Here is a 22,733-nt window from a genome sequence, read left to right on the forward strand (position 1 = left end):
GAGGTCTTGAAGGATCTGCTTTGCTTTTAGAGTGAATGGTGCCAGGAATCCTAAAGGATCATAAATTGAGCTAACGATTGATAGAATACCCCGACGTGTCTGCGGTCTGTCCTGGGGAGTGACACAAAAAATGAAGGTGTCCTTTTCAATGTTCCATTGAACTCCAAGAGCTCTCTCTAGTGGAAGCTTCTCTCTGTCTAGATTCAGCTCTTTGATCTGCTTTGCCTTGTACTCATCGGGGATGGAAGCAAGCACAGAGCGGCTGTTGCTAATCCACTTTGTGAGCTTGAATCCGCCCAGAGAGCAGAGGTCTCTGAGGTCTTTGCAGAGGGTAACAGCCTGGTCTTCTGTTGCCACGGACTTTAGACAGTCATCGACATAGAAGTTGCATTTGATCGTCCTGCTCACCTCTTCAGCATAGCCATGACCATGGTCATCGGCTGTCTTGCGCAGTGCGAAGTTGGCACATGTAGGAGAGGATATTGCTCCAAATAGGTGGACAGTCATCCGAAACTCCTCAAGGTTCTTTGACATGTCGCCGTCTGGCCACCACAGAAATCTCAACAGGTCTCTGTCATCTTCATGGACACAAACTTTATGAAACATCCCCTCTATATCTGCCATCATAGCAATGGGTTCTTTACGAAATCTTAACAGGACTGCGAGGAGTGAGTTAGCCAGGTCAGGCCCTTGCAGTAGTTTATCGTTGAGGGATGTTTTTTGGAATGTTGATGAACAATCGAATACCACTCTTAAAGTTTTCTTCCTTTTGTGATACACTGCATGATGTGGAATGTACCACACTTTTCCATCTTGCCTCTGAAGCCTGTCCTGTGGCACCTTCTCTGCATAGCCTTTCTGGATGACCTCAGTCATAAAGTTCCTGTAGTCCAGAGCATAAGTTGGATCTGATTTGAACTTCCTCATTAGGTTCAGGGCTCGTTGCTTGGCAACATCACGATTGTTCGGCATCATCGTGTTTCGATCACGCAATGGAAGTGACATGTAATAATGTCCGTTCTTGAACATTACTGAGCTTTTGGCACTCTCCATGAACTTGTGATCTTCAGCAGACATCTCTTTCTTCTCATTATACTTCCTCTCGGGAAAATCATGATTGTACTGCTGTACTAATAGATCCTTTAACTCTGTCACAGAGATGTGGTTTGTGGTTAAAGTCGGCAATCTTGAAGACTCCTCAGCACTACAAGAGTTGAGTGGTCCATTGATTACCCATCCGAACACAGTCTTGACTGCATAAGGGCCACTATCTTTGGCATTAATAATCTGCCATGGTTCGAGGGCTCTTGGGGCATTGGCTCCTATCAGAAGATCAATGTCCGCATCAATCTCATTTAGCTTGACCTCCTTCAAGTATGGCCAGTTTGAGATGTCCTCCTTAGTGGCAACGTTCTCTTTGGTCACTGGGATGGCATCTTGCGTGTAGACCTTTGGGAGTTCCAAGAAGGTGTTCCCATCCAGGTTGCCTACTTCCAGTCCAGAAATCTCGTAACTTGAGACAGTCTTGATCTGCCCCATCGTCCGTAGGAGAATCTCGGTCTTACGACCTCTAGCGTTCAACCGTCTTCTCAGTCTCTCCGTACAGAACGTCCCTGAACTTCCTGGATCCAGAAAGGCATAGGTCAGCAAGACCTTGCTTCCCTTAGTGACTTTTACTTGCACCGGCACAATTGACAGAGCACAGTCTTTGCCGGCCCTGGTTACTCCACCAGCTTCAAGGGTGACATGACCGCTGTTGATGGAGTTCTCTTGCTGTTTTACTGACTCAGTCGGCTTGACTGTGTCTAAATGCAAGATGGTCGGATGCCTACCTTGACATTTTTCACATGTCATTCTCCTCTTGCAATCTTTACTCATGTGTCCTCTCAAAAGACATCCAAAACAGAAACCTTTTGATTTAAGAAACTCAACGGTGGCTACTTGTGGCTGTGTCTTTAACTTCTGGCAATCCTTCAGGTGATGTTTGCCTTCACAGAATTCACAGGCGGCACAAGGGTCAGGGATTCTTTGACATTTGAATGTATGATCTTTAGCACATGTTTTGATGTCGCAGTCATCAGTCAACACTGCTACCGTAGTGGCAAAGCTACTACCTTTGCCCCTTATAGAGTTTGGCTGTTTGGAAATGGCTGAGATCTTGATCCTGTTGATGTCTTGAATGTCACCGAACAGAGGGTCCAACAGAATCTTAGCCTGCTTCTCCATAAAAGCTACAAGGTTATGAAAACAGGCTCTGCGACCTGTATTTTCCAGGATATTGGCTGCCGTGGATATCCACTTCTCTCTCAGTTTATAGGGCAATTTGGTTATAATCATTTTCATGTTGGAGGGTAAATCTAATTCTTCCATGATCTTTAAGTCTTGCATTGCGTTACAGCAGCCTCTAAGATACAGTGCATAGTTCTGTAGTTCCTTTCCATTATCAGACTTGATATTTGTCCATTTCAGGGCCTTATCCATGTATGCCATTGTAACTTTCAGGTCATCCCCAAAGTTCTCCTGTAGGAGTCTTTTAGCTTCACAATATCCTCTTGAGGGATCCATATGGAAACAGCTTCGGACAAGTTCTCTGGGTTGTCCTGTCGTATACTGCTCAAGATAGTAAAGGCGATCTTGATTATTTGATGTTTTGTCTTCAATGCTATATTCGAAGGCACGCATGAATGTTGTAAAACTTAATGGATCACCATGAAAGGTAGGTATTTCTCTAACAGGTAATAGTGCTTGCTTATGTTGCAGTACAAGTAAATCAACAATGTCATTTTGTCGTTGCATGACAGAAGACAAATCATCATAGTCTGAACTTGAGTCAGGTTTTTGACCACCGCCTTTTCGATCCTTATCCTGTTTGATCTTAAAAGACATTGGTGTCTTTGCAATCGTGACAGACTGCTTTAAAGTTGAGACTGTGCTCTTTGGCATTGTCTGCTGTTGCTTAGGTAAAACTCTAGCAGGTCTGGGCTGTTGCAGAATTTTTTGCAGTGGGGTTTTAGGAACTGTAAATATTCTAGCAAACTCCACTGGTGACTGTTTTTGACTTGATGCATGTAAAAATGGTCTTTGGCTTTCTAAATAGGAGTTCATGCCGTCTTCAGATTTTCCTGACTGTAATTCAAAGCTTTCCAGAACCTTTATCTTGGCATCTGATGCAGCAATTTCTGCTTCGAGTTCTGCATTTTCAATCTTTGAGTCCAAAATCATTCTCTGTTGCTCAAGTTCATGCTTAGCATTCAATGCTTCTCTACGTGACAACAATGCAGCCTTCTCAGCAAGGGCCTTTCTATGTTCAGATGTCACTGAAGATGATTTAGATTTACTAACATTAGAAATACTATCATTTGGACCTACAGAATCTTGCAGATCTCTTGACTCTGGTGGATATAATATAACCTCTTCCTGCTCTGATGCAGCCTCTGGTTCAATGGACTCCCGTTCTTCTACAGGAAATTCCTGTTCACCCAATTCACCTTGCTGTGCTTTTAATACCTCCCATTCTTGTACCTCTTCCAGGAAATCTTCAAATGGTTCTATCCTAGATTCATACCATTCAACTTTATCTTTTTGCTTTTCCTGTTCTGGTAATGCATTTTGTACATAATTATGGGCATTATTAAATTCTTCACAAAGTGATTGGAAAATGATAAAATGTTGTTTCACAGCATTAATATCTTTTTGTTGCATCATCCCTTTAATTTCATTCATTTTGCGTGTGCATTTTGCTAATTTGCCTTTTCTGACCTTCTTTAGTTCCTTCAATTCCTTAATATGTTCATCCATAGTGGCCATTAATAGTCGTAGGCTTGAAGGACACGGTTTAATGGGTCTTTAAATGCAACTTGATTTAAACAAATAAACAGGTCGCCTTTGTTAAATGTTCCCAAACTGTTGACTACAAAGTCAGTCAACTATTTATACAGTCCAATAAACACTGTTATGATTCCTTTACGCAGAGATGCATGCCGTGAGCTTTATATTTTAGCGCTACGGCCAACCTCTTCAGGCATGACGGAATGCATATAAAGCACAATGTTAAAATGTTACAGTCTCAAAAATGTAAACGTTTTAATTCAAAGCACGCTGTATCTAACTTTCTGGACTTTATCAAGCATAAGCATTCAATCAAAGAGTCAACATCATGCTATGAGGCTTGTCCACATAAATAGTCATAGTTCTGGGTTTATCGCGTTACTCACGACTCGATGAAAGTTTTCACCATCAGCAGCTTTCTCCAATGCAGCAGGTGTCCTGATAACAGCGATGAATCCGCGTGCTTTATCCTGCGTTGTCCATAATCCAAAACGGAATGTTTATCCTAATCCTTGACGAAGTTTTTTGACTTTTGTTTCGGCCGCTTGTCTCACCTCATTACAAGCCGCCGCGCGTGCCAGCTATGGGGAGGGGGGGTTTTGGACGCACGTTCAAACTTAAACTTGAAACAAAATAGGATCTTCTATCCTTCTAAATAAGCTACAACTTAAAAATCTAATTCAAAAATGGTGTATGCATATCAGTGTAAATGAAAACAAAAGGTTTCAATTTTCTTTTACTACTGTTTGCGTGAATTTGTGGTCAAAAAACTATATCGCTCCCAACTGTGGCAAGCGCTTCCTTTCTAATGCCATTCCCCCTGGCTTCACTTCCTGTCTCCATATATGGATTTCCTGGAGGTGTCAATGCAAAATAAAAGTGCCAGAAAGGTGGGCCGAAACAAGTGTTGAACTAAAAAAAAAAAACACACACATTACAATTTAGTGCTTTGTGCAAACCTCTAAAAGTACCTTAAATATAGTGGATTGATCAACTCAGCAGTGGATCTGTAAAAGCCCGACAGAGAGGTTGACAAGAGACAAGTTTTGTCTGACAATGTATATAATTTGTTTGATAGATGCTATAAGGACTTCTGAACTGATATTTGTATTTAATTATACACAAAAGGGAACTTTTTATTCATATACTGACCTGCACGAAAGGAAAGATGAACTTGCATTTTCATTCAAGGATTTGTTTGGTTACAGCATTTCTCCTCAATTAAAAAAGTCAGGTCAACATGCATATTATTTACTAAACATATTCTTTACAGAATCTTTTAAATAACAGTAGTAAACAATAAAAACGCAGTCAAATCAAACACACTGGGTCAAAATAATTTAAGCAGGATGGGCTTAACAAAACAAACACTCAAACATATTCTCAAAACAATTACATTCAGTATTTGTATGCAATGTATTAGGCAAGTATATCATAAAAAAACAAACATGTGTGAACTACTGAAAATGAAAGAGAAAATGCATAGCACTACAAATTAGACCTGGGGGATTAGTTTGTAACTCTCAAACTTATTATAAAACTACGCTACTCTGATTAATATACCCAGTCATATACATTTTAAATTTGTGCCAGAACTTGTAACATTAAATTGTTGTACCATTAAGACAACATCAGCAGATTAGTCCCATAAAAGGAGGAAATAGAGGATCACGGTGGGCCAGGGAGTGAAGTGATATCCCACTGCCAGGAACATCATCAAACAAATAGTGGTAGCAGTGGCTACAAAGCACATAAACTGCGTATCAGTCTGACACAACTTCTCCATGGTTGCCAAAAAGTTGCGTTTCTGATAGTACCAGGTACATTCCTGCTTTTGTGCGTAGATCACCTGCACTTGTTTGGTGCTGTCCGCCCAGTCAAGAATCCATGCGCTTTCACAATCACACTGGAAGTTCACTTTATCCAAAACAAAGACTGATAGTGCTGGCAAAACATCGAACAGGCCATCAACCAGGACTAGAGGACTGTCGCTGTAGAGACGCAACAGCTGCAGAGATATCAGGTCTTTGAACATACTCTTGGTCAGGAAGCTGAGACGGCAGTTTACCAGTACAAGGATCTGGAGTTGCCTCAGGTTCTGGAAGGCAATTTCAGCATCTGTATGATTTATGAAATGCAGGTTGATAAGCTTGAGACGCTTCAGACGGTGCAGAATGTTAATTGCCCCGTACTTCATAAAAGGTGTTTCTGAGTTTTTGACCATCTCGAATGATTCCAGGTTTGGGAAATAAGGTATCATGAAGTCACTTACGCATATTATAAAACTACAAGTGACCTTTAGCTCTCGAACAGCTCTGTAAACAGAGCTATTACAGTTTAAAAATGCCAATCTGTCTCCAATTAACTCCAGATCAAACATCCCCTCGGGCGGTGTCGCATACAAATCCTCATAAAAAGTTGTTCCATAATGCGCATCAATATTTAGGCGCTGCATTTTCGGTGGAAATCGAGTAAAAATCTTATCCAGATGCAATGTGTAAACATATTCCAATTTGCCAAATTCCAATTCACGAAGCTCCTGCTGGTAGCGAAAGGTCCCATCCTCAATATTTTTGATAATGTTGTCATTAATGAGGAGGATCTCCAAAGACTTCAAGTATCTGAAATCTTTTAGACTAAGCTGTGAGATATTGTTTGTTCCAAGATTAAGAATTTTCAAATGTTGAAAACCTCGAAAAGCATGAGGCATCAGTGTTTTAATGGCGTTATTGCTCAACACAAGTTTTTCAAGAAGAGGCATACAAGCAAACTGGTCTCCTTTAACATCTGTCATTAAGTTTCTAGAGAGGTCAAGTGTTTTTAAGGACCATAAAGTTCCATTTGCAGCATCACAAAATGGAGCTTCTTTTAACTTCATATCGGCCATCATCAGTGTCTGTATCTCTGGTTTTCCTTTCCAGAAGCCAAAGTCCATGTCAATCACCTCTGAATTTTCAAAATCTAACTCTCTCAATTTTGTGCCACAATCCTTTAAATCCTCTGCCGTCCATCTGTCAATTTTTATGTAAAGGAAGCTGAGGGAATGAGGACTGAGGCGGGAGATGAGGTGACACAACTCACTGACATTTGTAGAGTATTTATACATCACATGACCCCTCAAACACAAATCACCGACTTGTCCGATCCCAGATTCCCAAATTTTGCCCAGCCATTCTCCTCTAAACTCCATTATTAAACTGGAGAGGTTCTGGAACGCTAATAACGAGTGGGCTTGTATGACTTTGATTGGGTTTCCTGTTAAGTCAAGATTCTGAATTCCAGCAAGAACATTCGATGGCCATGTCCTTGACCCATCTGGGCATCCATTGTCTGTGATAGTTGAAATAAAACTGTCTGTCACCTCTAGATCCTTCAGATGGGACATCCCAATGGAAAGGTAACAAAAAACAACACCAAGGTCCTGTTCACAAATCCTGGACAATTTTAATTTATTAACCTTCATCAATGGATCAAATAGACTGCTTGATACATTTGCTAACTTAACACCTATCAGTGTCAGTTCCTCTAAATTAGCCAAACCAGCTAATGCAAGGCTGTCCATGGCGACAGAACTACACTCTTCTCCATCAGTGAATAGCATCCACAAATACTTCAGGTTTGTAAGACCTGAAAAAGCACCATTCCTGATACTCATCAAGTTATACCCATTAATTTCAAGAACTTCTAAATTAGGAAAGTTTGCAAAGGCATTGGCAGGTATGCTTTTGATGTCACCGGAGATACAAAGTGATCTAACCTGTGGGGTGACCTCTGAAAGATCTTTGCGTAGGTCAGTAATGTTGCAGTCTGCGTAGAAACCCTTTCCTGAATAACCGTGACAGTGTGCTGTCTTGGGCATGTCTCTGAGAAGATGTTCCTCGATGGTAAAGCACTGTTTATTTATAAGAGCAAACAAGATATTGCAGGTACTCAAACACAATGCAAATCTCCAGACCCAGCACAAAGACAAGCCATTTGATCCATACACACCCATAGTGTAGAATCTTCTAAATCCAGCTGTATAAACAAACAAATTTCCTTGGTTTCTTCAAACTGTTAGTGTGATGCTCTGAAGCTTTATCATCCTGCTTGTTCTGACACTTATCTTTCTCTCACTTCTTCTTTCACAGGGGACTTTTTAGCTAAATATATAGAACTGAAATCCAAGTCCCACCTCTTTTGGTCTCTCTAAACCCTCAGCAATTTGTCTTATCAGATACTAAGCAGGACATTATTTTAGCTGTTACATTAAATTGGCATAAAAAGGATTTGTTTTTATGAGTCTGAATTAATGCGGTGACACTTTGTGGACGCTTCCAGGGGTAAGTGCGTCTGAATGTGTATATCAAATTCAACCAATGGTGAGGGTTAATGACAAAGACTTGCCCTGCGTTCCAGTTCGTTTTTTATGACCTTCCCTTGCTAACTTCCGTCAGTCTCGTTCACTCGATGTACGTCGTTGCTCCACTGTGGTATATGGAGATGCCTGAAGTGTACATATGAAGTAGACTCGCTCAAGGGAGCGAGGGTCTGTCCATATAAACTTCCCTCGTCCACTAGATGAAGAGGGACGCACTTCCAAATGGCAACAGGAATTCCCCTGAGAGGAAGTGTTCAGGGAAGTTTTCGAGTGTGTGTCTAAAACTGTATTGGAACGCAGCCAGGGTGACGCGGGAGCCAGGAAGTATCTCGCTATCTGAATAGGCTCTTTGCAAATTCTGCGCAAAATCAATCACTGGTGGACGTCACGAGATGCATACTGGTAAGGAAAGTGTCCGACACTATATAGGACTGACTTGCTCTGATGTCACGTTGACGTGTGCCCAAAAACTCTCGCGATGGCGAGGCGTTATCGTCGGATTCTGCAGTCGGACGCAGTTGCTCTCCACCCACTGTGTTGACGAAAAGCACAATGGGAAAAGACGGATGACACTGCTGGAAGTGCTGTGTTCGAAACCACCTACTATCATACAATATAGTAGGCGAAAAGCAGTATATGGGGCGAGTAGTATGTCCGAATACGTAGTATTCCAAAAACAGTATGCAAAAAGTACCCAGATGACGTACTATTTCTGGTTAGATTTCAAAGCGTGCATACGATGGACACTTCACTATTCCATGATGCCCCACAAGCTGAGTTATGCAACGAAGAAAAAAGGCGAAAGCAGCGATGCGGCCGTCTTCGCGCTGGTATGACACGACGTGATGACAACGTATGTCACGTGATGTATCAACATGGCGGATGTAGTATGTCCAAATCGCATTCATACTACTAGGATTCATATTATACAGTACCTACTCTTTTAACAGTCAGTAAGTACTTCATCTCATTCAGTACCTACTGAACAGTATGCGGTTTCGAACGCAGCCAAGCTTAATGCTCATTGGCCCAGGGATGTCAGCTGATGACTTCTTAATTCTAAATAGTTTTAATATTTATTTAACTTGTTCTTGACTTATGACATTTACCGTTTTAATGAATTCCTTTAAACTTTTGTATTGGTGTTGAATTATTTGTTCTGTAAGCTGTTTATATTTCACACAGAAACTAATTTGTTTTAGCACTAGACTTACATCCCAACATTTACTAAGTAGCCTTTTCCAGTAAAGTTCACCTTTGTTGATTCTCCTTATAAACATCTTAATGTAAATGCATTTGTTGGTATTTCAATTGCATCTTTTTAATCCGCGATAAAATACGAGAACGCAATCTCTTCCATTGCTGACTTTGCAGTCCACAACACCGTAAGATTCATGAAGTGTCCGGCTTGCCTGCACTTTTTTCACTCTTCCCCTCACTGTTGCCACCTATTCTCGCCTATATTTCAGGCGAGGCAAGCTGCAGCTCAAACAAGCCTTGTAGTGGAGCGGCTAAGTGCTTATGTTTGGCAGAATCGTTCAGTTTATGATACAAGTGTGACAATTGGCATGAGCAGTCTCCATGGGTCACTTGCCAAGAAAATTGTCAGAGCAACTTGAAATTTCAAGATGGCGGCCATTTTTCAAGATGGCCGACACCTTAGTGGAGTAGTTAAGTGATATTGGCCCTGTCCCAAATGGCGCACTTCATATGGACTTTCGGTCTTGTGGCCTTAAATTGCGCGTTCTCGCTTAGTCTACGAATCCGTAGGGTATCCCATCTGTCATTTCGAAGTGTGCTCATCAGCGTCCCCTTTGCCCCCTTGATACGGTCTTCGGCGAAGCCTGCACTGCAGCAGGCTTCGCGCACTTTACCAACCCAGACGTCCTTGCGAAAGAGTAATCAGACCAATCAGACGATGGAAGGAAGGAGTTCACACTGACGAGCAACTTCTCTTACTATTTCCAGCATGCCGCTCAAGTCTGTCCCAAAATATGACTCCGGTGCACCCATCAAGGGTCTCTAAAGTCTGCACTACATGATGTCATCAAAGTGTGGACTCTGAGGAGGACAACAAGTCCGGAGTGTGCCATTTGGGACAGGGCCATAGTGGTTTATTTGGTGAAACAAGCATGAAAATTGGCATGAGCAATCTCTGTGGGTCACTTGACAATAAGCCACCTACAGCTACTTGAAATTGTAAGATTTCCTGTCTAAAGAAAGGAAAGTGTGTAAAGAAACACAGAATGCATAACTGTGTCCATTTGTTTATTCTGTGAAGGTTTCAAAGCAAAAAAGACAAAAACTATTTGCATCCCAGTTGCAATACATGGCACATATCAGAGATTAACCAGCTAACACATAGAAAATACACATTTCTTTTAACATACAATTAATCAGTGTTGAACTAAAAAAACCACACACATTAGAATTTAGTGCTTTGTGCGAACATCTACCTCTAAAAGTACCTTCAATATAGTGGATTGATCGACCCAGCAATGGAACTGTAAAAGCCAGACAAAGATGTTGACAAGAGACAAGTTTTGTCTGACAATGTATATTTGTTTGATAGATGCTATAGGGACTCCTGAACTGATATTTGTATTTAATTACACACAAAAGGCAATCTTCATTCATATACTGACCTGCACAAAAGGAAAGATGAACTTGCATTTTCATTCAAGGATTTGTTTGGTTACAGCATTTCTCCTCAATTAAAAAGGTCAGGTCAACATAGGCATATTATTTACTAAACATATTCTTTACAGAATCTTTTAAATAACAGTAGTAAACAATGAAACTCAGTCAAATCAAATCAAACACACTAGGTCAAAATAATAAAAAAAATTAACATATGATGAGCATAACAAACAAACACTCAAACATATTCTCAAAACAATTATATTCAGTATTTGTATGCAATGTATTAGCCAAGTATCGTCTTAAAAAAACAACATGTATGAACTACTAGAAATGAAAAAGAAAATGCATAGCATTACAAATTAGACCTGGGCGGATTAGTTTGTAACTCTCAAACTTACAATAAACTACGCTATTCTGATTAATGTACTCAAATACATTTTAAATTTGTGCCAGGACTTGTAACATTAAACTGCTGTACCATAAAGACAACATCAGCAGATCAGTCCCATAAAAACACTCTTTGTGCAATGCCTCTGTCGGTATTTGGTTCTTATCCTCGGACGACAAAACAGTTGACATTCAATGTGCAGTTGTGTCAATTGGGCAGGTTGAGTAACATTTCAAAATAAAGTCAAACAAAAATGAAATGTGAACAAAAACACCTTTAATATTAAAGACTTAAACCAGTGGTTTACCAGTAGTATTACAAATGCATAGCCTTACTGATATACTAAACAGATCAATATAGATATGCTACACGCTTTTTAGAAATGGCACTCCTTACATTACAACACCAGATGTTTCTAAACATTTAATACACCCTTTATTCTTTAACGAAAACTTTCAACCTCTCGCTTTTCTGCTCTTTTTCTTCCCAGTCTCCTCTGGAAGAGCAAACATCTCCATCGCCTCCCTTTCAAATTCCTCCATCTCCTCGTCAGCATCATCATCATCTTCTGCGCTGTCCTCTTCATCGCTTTCTTCTCCATCAGCCATGTCCTCCAGAATGTCCGCCACATCTTCCACAAACTCGCTGAAGGGAATCTGATCATGAGCAAACACTCCGTCTGTGAAGAACTCCCTGACCAGTTTACTAAGCTCTTCTTTCCCAGAGGTTTGGTCCTCAGGAGTCTGGATCTTCTTCAGGTAGCTCTGGAGCAAGATCTCGAAGTTGTGCTGGCTGACAGGAGAAAGCCCCTCCACATGAGCACATTCTGTCACACCGTTGCATGCCTTACTCTTTCTGGAATTGTGTTGGATCTTCTGCCTTTGTCTGGACCAGTAGTCATGGTGTCCTCCATTGTGTTGCCTCTGGTCATTGTGGTGATGAGAAGACGTCTGGTCTGAATGTCCATGCTTGTGTTTCTCGCTGTTGCTCCGTTCCTTGTCATCTTTGTTTCGTTTCACCTTCTCATTGTGACTTTTTTCATATTTATGGTGGTGTGCCTTGTTCTTTTTATCACTCTTATGTTCATCTATTTTCCAATCTGTTGACCGCTCCTTCTTCTTTCCGGTCCAATGATTTTCCTCAATTTCCTTTTCTGCAAACCCTTTGTGAAATTCTTTCTCTCCTCCTTTCCATTTTTTCTCGGTTTTATCATTCAATTTTCCCTTGCTTTTGCTATTTCTCCACTCCTTTTCCTCTTCTCCTATATCTTTCTCCTTCCATTCTTTCTTTTCCTCTTTCCAGCCACTCGGTTTGTCATTCTTTTTCCATTCCTTTTTCCAATCTTTCCTCTCCCCTCTCTGTTTCCATTCCTTTTCTTTGTCCTCTTTTACTTTTTTGTTCCCAGTATCCTTCCAGTCTTTATCATCTTTCATACTTTCATCCTGTCCTTGATGTTTACCCTTTTTCATCTTTTTCTGTTCTTTACCTCCCTTTTTCTCATCCCACTCTTTAAAGGCGTCCTTATTTTCCTTTCCCATTTTAACATCCCCTCTGTTTTTGTCTTTTTTCCACACGTTCTCATCTTTCCACTCTTTGGTCTTTCCTGATTTTCCTTCTTCTGGGTTGCTTTTATCTTTTTTCCAATCTTTCTTTTCTTTAGCATGTTCTTCCCCAGTCTCTCTCTCATTACTTTTCTTACCATCTTTCTTTCCGCCTTTGTTCTTCTTCAATTCTTTTTCTTTCTCTTTCTTCACACTTTTTTTGTCCCAATACTTCACATTCTTTGAATCCTGTGGTTCTATGGGTGCTTCATTCCTGATGTCTCCACTAGAGGGCATCCCAGAGGTGGCAACAGGATGTGCAGGTTCTGCCCTCACTGGAAAACAACCAAAATGAAAAAAATGTATGAGGTAATTTTCTTGTCTCTTAAAGGATTATACCATTTTCTTATAAGAAAAATCCAGATAATTTACTCACCACCATGTTATCCAAAATGTTGATGTCTTTCTTTGTTCAGTCGAGAAGAAATTATGTTTTTTGAGGAAAACATTGCAGGATTTTTCTCATTTTAATGGACTTTAATAGACACCAACAATTAACACTTAACTCAACACGTAACAGTTTTTTTCAACAGAGTTTCAAAGAACTATAAACAATCCCAAACGAGGCATAAGGGTCTTATCTAGCAAAACGATTGTCATTTTTGACAATAAAAATAACAAATATACACTTTTAAAGCACAACTTCTCGTCGAGATCCGGTCGTGATGCGCCAGGTGACCCCACGCAATACTTCAAGAGGTCACAGAAGACGAACGCGAAACTCCGCCCCAGTGTTTACAAGTGTTGAGAAAGAGGACCGTTCCTACGTTTTTGTATGTCAACTGATACTAATTAATGTCTTTGTGGCAGTTTATTGTTTAAAATGGTCCGCAAATGTGCGTTTTATATATGTAACACGTGACCTCCCTACGTCACTACGCATTTACATGAGGTCGCGCTGGACCGGATCTAGAGGAGAAGTTGTGGTTTAAAGGTGTATATTTGTTGTTTTTGTTGTCAAAAATGACAATCGTTTTGCTAGATAAGACCCTTATGCCTCGTTTGGGATTGTTTATAGTTCTTTGAAACTCTGTTGAAAAAAACTGTTACGTGTTGAGTTAAGTGTTAATTGTTGGTGTCTATTAAAGTCCATTAAAATGAGAAAAATCCTGCAATGTTTTCCTCAAAAAACATAATTTCTTCTCGACTGAACAAAGAAAGACATCAACATTTTGGATGACATGGTGGTGAGTAAATTATCTGGATTTTTCTTTTAAGAAAATGGAATACTCTTTAAGTGCATGTGTGAGGAAAATTGCAAATGATATCTTTCATGAGAAAAGCAAAAAAGTATTAAAAGTTTGCAAAATGTAAAACCCACTAGATTAGTAGTAAAGTGGGTATGTGTTGTTCACCTGTGCTCTGTGTAAGCTCTGAAACTTTAGTTCTTAGATGCTCCAACTCTCTGTGCAGTGATGGCAGAGCCTCCAGGTCTTTCTTTGCTCTCTCACTTTCTTCTTTCATTCTCTCGTTCGCTTGCTCCAGCTCTTTCTGAAGAGCAGGCAGTCTGTCTAGCTCTTCTTTGATCAACTGATAGTCTTTCTCCAGCTCTTCTCTCTTCATACGCTCTTTCTCTCCCTCCTCTGCCAGACGCTGCACTGTTTTCAGTTCACCTTGATGTTGCTGAGTTCACAAATGAAAAAACATTCAAAAAACATCATATCAGGTACAGTAGGTGTTTTAATGGTCAGAAACAGAAAACAAAAAGGTTATAAATGTATGCATGAACAGATCTGTACAAGATTGTACCTCAAGCTGTGCCTGCAATGCCAATATTTGTTGATCATCAATTGCCTGTTTGCTTAAAATATCTGGAGGCTCATAACCAACAGGTGTGTCACTGGAGACTTCAGGATTCAACCACTCCTGTCACACACAAGCACATATTTAATATTTAATTTACATCTAAACATGACAAATAAAAGTAAACAGCCATGAGAAAACCTGACCTTATTTGCTGGATCTTTAAACTCTTTAACGTCAACATCACCTTCTAAGAGGAGAAAGTCGAGAGATCAAGTAATATTAAAATCACACCATAGCACATAATCACACATGGTCAACTGAACACAATGGGATGAAAATGGGAAAGTTCAGGACTGACATAAAGCATTTTACATATAGCATTCAATACAGACAGTGAGCCAGCAATCTTTAATTTAGAGACTGAAGGATCACATGGCATGCTGCTCCAGCAGTGATGGGCATTATTCACTTCAGTATGATCTAATATGATCTTTCATTCACTGTTGTTTAATTTTCTTTAATGTCAAATGCTGAACAACAGATACATCTGAAGTTTTTATTACATTAAAAATAGTGTTTTTATAAATGTATTAGTTATTAAATAGTATGTTCTTATAATATAAATACATACTGCATCAAATCCACATAGCATATAGTTTTAAAATATTTTATAAATACTGAGTAATTATTAAGTAAATCAATTTAAAATATTTTGAGTAGAGCACCAAAAGACACGCAGTGAGTGATGATGAATTCATATTCAGCACACGGTTAGAAAAATAAAGGCACATGCATTAACCATTTACCAGCAAATAACCCAAAGCATTTCATTTCATTAATCTTTCAACATCAAAAACACTCTTTCTTCTCCTACCATCATCCGAGTCCATGAGCACACCTGTGGAATAACACACCTCAGTCTCAGACACAAATTCAAGTCCACTCTCTGATACAGACCACTACAAATTTACAGTGCCCTTTGTCACGTGACCCTTTATGATATAATGCACATGGAGACATACTATAGACCCCTTCACAGTTCACATCACAGGCGGTGCTTTGAAAATCGCACCAGGTCTGCCGTTAGGTTTTTTGGGATTCCTGCAGAATCTCAAAAACAAAAAATACAACATCTGTGGCTGCAGGCAATTAAACGTGCAGACTGGGACAATGCAAAGATCATAGAGGCTTGTGTTTGTAGTGCTCACTTCATTTCAGGTAAGTCATAATTTTTCAGCCCTGTTAGATTAAACGAGAAAGCCTAAATGGTATGAACAGTTTGACCCCATGCTGCGCGTGCACCGATAGTCATTCAACGTTTACAAACCTTAAAGGGGTCTATATATGCTACCAGTTTGTGCTGTGGGCAAAATTGTTTATAAGAATCCTAATAAATGTGTCAACTACTTTATATCACACTTATTTCTTCTAAACTAGATTACTGTGTGTACTAGTTCATGCAAAATTGTAGAAATTAAAAAATAATAATAATTGCATTAAGTGTGATTCAAGAACATACATAATATTTTTTTTAAAGTGTCAGTATAAATGTCTGTATTATGAGTCTTACTCACCAGAGAAGAAAATTGTTCCTAGACCTAACAGAATGACAGCTGCGAAGATGCACTTGTTTAAAGAAAAGACCTTTTCTTCCTCTCTTTGTGGCATTTGAAAGTCTTCCTCCTCCCCCTCTTCGTCATCCTCTGCCTCGGCCTTGCCCTGGTCCAAAGAACCCACGTGGGTGATCTTTCTCTTCCGTAAACCATCTCCTTCCTTCTCTTTTGCTTCAGACAGTTTTACATCCGGCTTGAAATCTACAATAATATTCATCAGTTATAAATAGCATGATTAGGCAATCAAAACAAACCCATTTCACATGAACTAAAACAGAAACTGTCTAGTTACAGCTCGATAGTACAGCAGCTATGTTATTATTTTTGTATACAGCAGTTCAAGTTGGACTTTTGATTAGGGTGGCAGTTCCGCCGGAGACGTCCCGAACAGGATTTCGGGTGCGTTCTCCGGAAGTCGCATTGGTTGACCCCATACATCATCAAGGTTTAATATTTTGGGTTTAATTTCAGAAAAGCAACCGTTACATTTCAAGGTAAGAATGAAACTACAATGATTGTATGTCTTAAAAGAAATAAATAATTTTCTAATGTGCATATGGGTGATTCTCACGAAACCATTGAAACACCACGGCACTAATGATTTTAGCTTTAAAATGTGTAATATAGTAATATTAAAAAGCATCAGAATTAACACAATACTGTGTTCCACCTTGCACAATGTGTGATTTCAACATAAGAATTTATAATTGGAAATTTTATCTAATTTTCTGCAGAAATTCTCATTATCGCAATGTGTCCGGCTGTGTTTGAACATGCGTTATGTTGTAATTTAATCAAATTAACACAAAAATATTAAGAAAAAAATAAATGGATGTTTTGCTAGACTACTTTAGATGACAGAAAAAATATTTACTGAATATTCATGTATAATAATAATGAAGAAAAATTAGGAAAATGATGTGTCCATGCCTGATGTTCTCATCCTCCGCAACAATTTTTGAGAACAGTTTAAGCACACATACAGAATTTTAATAAAGTTTGATTTTTCAGTTTCTTCAAGATGGCTACCAGGTAAGATCATTTTTTTACAGTTAATTTGAAATATTGTCTTGTCAGAATGCTTACACAACATTTTGATTATCATTACCGCAACAGATGCTTATTAAATGTTAATTTAATTAATAGAAGCATAATACTTTTGATTTTAAATGCATGTGCAGAATCTCCAAATTATGTTCTTTCAGGTTTGTCATGTCATTTTGAAAATATGTCAGTGTTGATGTTTTCTGACTGTTGCGGTAATGAGATTTTTTAGGACAAATTTTTTTAATTATGTTACAAAAAGTGTTAAATGATAAGTAAAAGTTTTTAAATTAATGTTCCCATTTACTCCAGACTTTGTTTTTCAATGTCTGGTGGGAAAAAAGTAAATTTAAGCAATTTTTACATTTTCATGCTTGACATTTTTAAAACCAATATACTGTAGTAGCAAAAGTGATTTATACAAATAGGAACTGTCAATCAAGGACTTTGCCGCTGTAACATGGCTGCAGGAGGTGCAATGATTTACGCAGCAGCCAAAATAGTCCCCGTAGTAACTTTCAATAGCAGGGGGCTATTTTTGGGCACTGCAGCCATGTTACTGCAGCAAAGTCCTTGATTATTACACCAGAATGAGACTATAGTTCATAGCCATATCTGACTAGAAAATCGCAACTTTTAGTACACAATGTAACTACAGAAGAGTCAAGTTTTAAATAGGAAATATTTTTGAGTGAGATGCTAACGGTCTAATCAGATTCAATTGATTATGCTAAGCTATGCTAAAAGTGGTAGCGCCAGACCCGGAGATCGGCTGAACAAATTCCAAAACAGTTCAAATCAATTGTTTAACTTCAAGGGAGCTGGAAAATTTGCATATTTTCAACAAAAATGGAGTGTCTCTTTAACCAAATACTGTCTTTTGATAATGATGGTAAAGGGACGGATTGGCTTATAATTGATTGCTGAGAATGATTGTTCATGAACACGTCTGATTTGAATAATTCACATAATTACAGTGTACACACATGCATCTGGCTAGTTTGGAAATGCAAATATAATTGTTTACCTTCTGTTCTGGTCTTCTTTAGATGAGATTCCTCTGATTTAGAGAATCCCTTTCCTTGACAAACTGAAGCAGGATGTGTGCTTGATCCAGAGGTGGAGCTTATATGCGTGTATGAGTCAGAGTACGAGTCAACATCAGTGCCGGGAGATTCTTGGCTCTCTGAATGACCTGTAAAGGCACCTTGTTCCTGGTGGTCAGGGGTCCAGGAGCTGAGATCCTCAACAGTGCCACTGACAGAGGTGGGGTCTTCATGAACTTCTGCTGCATTTAGTTCTGCTTGATCCTGTGTCTCTGAAGGTTTAACCTGGTAAACATTTAGTAGATCAAAATTTGATTACAGTTTAGAAAAATCATCTGTTTAGAAGACACAAAAGCATTATTTCAACATGATACAAAAATGCTACAAAGAGCATCTTGTGTGCCTTAACCTAAGTATCTTAACTTTTGTGCAAATAAGTGGTCAATGTCACAAATTTGCTCAGTCTTATTTAAAAATGTAAATTAATAACAAAACATTTTGTTTAAACTATCAGTTGAAAGGGATAGTTCACCCAAAAATTTAAATTCTGTCATAATTTCCACACCCTAATGTTGTTACAAACCAGTATAAATTTCTTTGTTCTGATAAACACGAAAGAAGATATTTTGAGGAACGTTTGTAACCAAACCTTTGTGGACCCCATTCACTTCCAAAGTAGGGGAAAAGAATACTATGGAAGTAAATGGGGTCTACAAATGGTTTGGTTACAAACATTTCTCTAAATATCTTTCTTTGTGTTCATCAGAACAAAGAAATTTATACAGGTTTGTACGTTTGTAACAAGTAAATGATGACAGAATTTACATTTTTGGGCTAACTATCCCTTTTTTCAATAGTTTTCAACACCAATGTTTTTCAATATTTTACTATGTTCTTACCTCAACTTAATTAACAAATTAATACATAACTATCTTTTTTCAATGCGTGCACTTAATCTTTGTGCAGCGCGTCGTAAATGTGTTGGCATTTAGCCTAGCCCCATTCATTCCTTAGGATCCAAACAGGGATGAATTTAGAATCCACCAAACACTTCCACGTTTTCCCTATTTAAAGACTGTTACATGAGTAGTTAAACAAGTATGGTGGCACAAAACAAAACGTGGCGATTTTCTAAGCGTATAAAAATGAAAACTATATTGTATGGCGGAAGAGCACTTAGTTTGCAGCACTTCGACCTCGGCGCGCAGTCTAATAGGGAAAACATGAAGGCTGCGTCCGAAAACTCTTAATTGCTGCCTTCTCAGGCAGCTTTCCAAGGCAGGAAGGCATCAAGGCATGTCCGAATTCAATGTTAGGTTTACTTCCTGTCTCCTGAGATACCTATGCATGGGCGTACAATAAGAATGTGATTGGTCGAGCCTGGTCGAGTTCGAAAAAATAAAATGGCGACCAGGAAACAACTGGAGCACAAATTTTGTGTAAATAAAGGTAGGTTTTCACTTTTTACACCTTTTAATTGCATTTCTTGCGAGAAATTAGTATTGTAGTTTTCAAATATGCGATTAGTTATCACAAAGGCGCTCTCTGTTTATATTTCAAACACGTTGCCTTTGAAGTGTGTCCGAAAGTCTTTCTCTGAGCTGCCTTCATGCCTCCGAAGTCATTTCCTCATGAGGCAGCGAGGCAACGAGTCACTGCCTTGAGTTTTCGGACACAGCCGAAGTGTTTGGTGACTTCTAAATTTACCCCTATTTGGATCGTAAGGAATGAATGGGGCTAGGCTAAATGCTAACATATTCCCGACGCGCTGTACAAAGATTAAGTGCATAGATAGGTATGTAAAAACACAGTAAAATATTGAAAAACTGTGGCGTTTTCCTTTAAAGTTTCATTTCAACATTAAGCGGCAGTTTCCCAGACAGGGTTTTGATTAACCTAGGACTAGGCCTTAGTTATATTAAAAAAAGTAGTTTAAAAAAAACTTACAAAAAACAATACCGGTGTGCATCTTGAGACAAAACAATTGATACAAAAGATATATGATGTCACTTCAAGGTGTTTTGAAGTTAAGGCAGTTCAAACATGCATTATAGTCTGGGACTAGCATAAGCCCTTTCTGGGAAACCGCCCCTTAAATTTAAATCCCACATTTTTATGTGGTCATCATTAGCGTGGTTTCCATTACAGATTTGCATAAAACTTCTGTGATATTTTTACGAATCAGTATTTATTAGTTAAGGCACCTGAGACTCTGGAGGATGAATTTGCTTTGTGTCCTCTGACTCATGGCCTTGAACAGAGTCACATTGTTTCGGCAATGGCGCTTCAGTGGGGTTTTTCACCAAATCGGTGTCGTCCCCTGTTGAGGGCTTACGTGCTGTTAAACAGGCTGGATCCCCCTCAGCCTTAGTCCCATTAGCTACTGAACCCACATTCTCAACTCCAGCCTGGTGTATATGGAAAGAGAGACCATTATTTATTACCTTATCTGTCTCTGTCAAACAAACCTCCACTCAATTTATTTTCAAACCACAGACATTTTCCATCCACAACACAAACCTTTACCTCCGGGGTAAGAAGAGTCCAGCTGTTGCCACTGGCACCGTTGCTGTTTGCAGACATTGCCCCCAGTGGCTCAGTCCAGCAACTGAAAAGCACAAAGTCAAAAGCTTTGTTTATACAACATACATAATGTATTATTTATTTTGTGATGACAAAAAGCTTGAAACATTCGCATGTAAGAGAAGAGGACTACTGTACTGCCTTTTCAGCAATGTATAGTTGTAAAGCAGTTTAAATCAGACATTAAAAGGTAGTTGTTTATGTATGTGTAAGTCCTTATTTAAATTAAACATGAGTAACGATAGTGACTCCCCTATAGAGAAAAGCAGAGACTGAGAGAGTCCCAACAAAAGCTGGAGGTGCAATGAGTTTGTTTTCACTTCATTAGTATTAGCTTGGTGTTTCATTGGTTACATTATGGGTATCCGGGCGGCTAAATGCTTTGGCAAAGAACTGTGTAACTAAGGATGTCAGCCAAGAGAAACGGCACTAACGGCATTAATGAAAGAGGAGATTGGAAGATTTACATTCACAGTGAGAGCACTGAATAAAACAAAGCAATACAGCTTACAACTACTGTAGGATACCAGTGAGAAAACAAAGACAGATGTGGGTTACTTATCCAACTGGGTCAAAGACTGTTGATTCGGTCATTAATCGTATGCTATTCAGAAGTTTCTAGCATTTTCGATAATAAAATGACTATTCAGTACCTCTGGAAATTAAGTGCATCGTGCATGAACCATGCAAGCATATGAGCTAAAAAATGTAAGCAAATTTCAAAAATCAAAGTTGTCTAATAACCGATGTAACACTTTGTGACACAGTTCACTCTCTAAGGATCTTTATACTTTCCCAGTAATTTGGGTCTGCTAATAATGTGTCTCCTCAGAGAGATTTTTTGAATGTAGCCATGAGCCACGAGAGATGTGAGGATACAAATGAAGGTCTGAAATAGCAAAAGCTAAAAATAACACAGAAAGGCACAGGGTGCTCTTAAATGTGTATGAAATTAGTGTGAAAGATGTTTGGTATTAAGATAATAGTGAATTATATCAGTATGCAGAGGAAACATCACTTTAATACGTTGTAAGAAGGCCACTATGTATTCATTATGGTAGTTTCCTCTGAATAAAAAACAATTATATTAAAAATAATATGAATTAAAATGAATAGTGTGAAGAAGGTCCCACACTGACGTAATTCTGATCCAAAGAAAAATAATGACGATATTATTATTATAACAGTAGCAACAATCATATGGTGTTTCAGTGGAAACGTTGGTTACCATGGTACATTTTATAGCATTAATACAAGGCTATTTTAATACGCATGGGAAAGCTTTATTCGTTTGTCATTGTCACGCTTATCTCTCCTCATCTTCCTCTGAAATAAATTACCATACAAGGAAACATTTCCTCACTTAATGACAACAACGCCACAAAGATAGTACTATGCGACTAAATCCTGTACTTTATGCCATATTTGTTTTACTTATGTTAGCAAGTATGTTAGCATATGTTGACATTTAGAGCAGACAGTTGTCAAAAGGGGAGTGTTCCGTTAAAGACAGCAAGCAAATAATGTCCGACTCGCCGTTTACATAAAGCACATGCCGGAAATACAAAGACACAAGCGTAGAAGTTTCACAAACGGAAGTTTTGATTAAACACAAACAACGTCAAAATATACAGCATCAAACACAGCCCTACCTGAAAACCCTTCTCGCCTGTAATATTGCTTTACACACCACTCTCTCTCGTGTCTTATGCAAAGTTGCAAACTCGAGCGTGCAGTTTTGCCGTCACATCTCTGGTCCCTGAAGATTCCCACCGCCAATCAACACTTGGCGTTCAGCGGTGTCCCGCCCACACGCTGAGTTCTGCCCAATCACAGCGTCCCTTTCCCTCCCATTGTGAGCGAACTTTTGTGACAGACGCA

At 39.0% G+C, this 22,733-nt stretch overlaps 2 protein-coding genes across 6 annotated transcripts; both read right to left on the minus strand.

Annotated features, from left to right (window-relative positions):
• Positions 1-5,458: 5,458 nt before the first annotated feature.
• Positions 5,459-10,298, minus strand: LOC129447952 (toll-like receptor 12). Its single transcript, XM_055209931.2, has one exon. The coding sequence runs from the start codon at positions 7,820-7,822 to the stop codon at positions 5,468-5,470; it is 2,355 nt and encodes a 784-aa protein (XP_055065906.2). The 5' UTR covers positions 7,823-10,298; the 3' UTR covers positions 5,459-5,467.
• A 145-nt stretch (positions 10,299-10,443) lies between these two features.
• On the minus strand, positions 10,444-22,660 carry pbxip1b (pre-B-cell leukemia homeobox interacting protein 1b). Of its 5 annotated transcripts, none has more exons than XM_055209928.2 (10): positions 22,505-22,660; positions 20,796-20,877; positions 20,474-20,677; positions 18,251-18,554; positions 16,141-16,380; positions 15,441-15,464; positions 14,770-14,813; positions 14,570-14,686; positions 14,176-14,443; positions 10,444-13,095 (listed from the first exon to the last, which is right to left on the minus strand). In XM_055209928.2, the coding sequence occupies exons 2-10, from the start codon at positions 20,850-20,852 to the stop codon at positions 11,675-11,677; spliced, it is 2,679 nt and encodes an 892-aa protein (XP_055065903.2). In that variant the 5' UTR covers positions 20,853-20,877; positions 22,505-22,660; the 3' UTR covers positions 10,444-11,674. The 5 variants fall into 5 exon arrangements, with proteins under 5 accessions (XP_055065903.2, XP_055065902.2, XP_055065901.2 ...); XM_055209927.2 differs by having other exon boundaries at positions 14,770-14,810; positions 20,790-20,877; XM_055209926.2 differs by having other exon boundaries at positions 20,790-20,877.
• Between the last annotated feature and the right edge of the window lie 73 nt (positions 22,661-22,733).

The sequence above is a fragment of the Misgurnus anguillicaudatus genome, chromosome 10, assembly GCF_027580225.2.
Source record: "Misgurnus anguillicaudatus chromosome 10, ASM2758022v2, whole genome shotgun sequence".
Taxonomy (NCBI): Eukaryota; Metazoa; Chordata; class Actinopteri; order Cypriniformes; family Cobitidae; genus Misgurnus; species Misgurnus anguillicaudatus.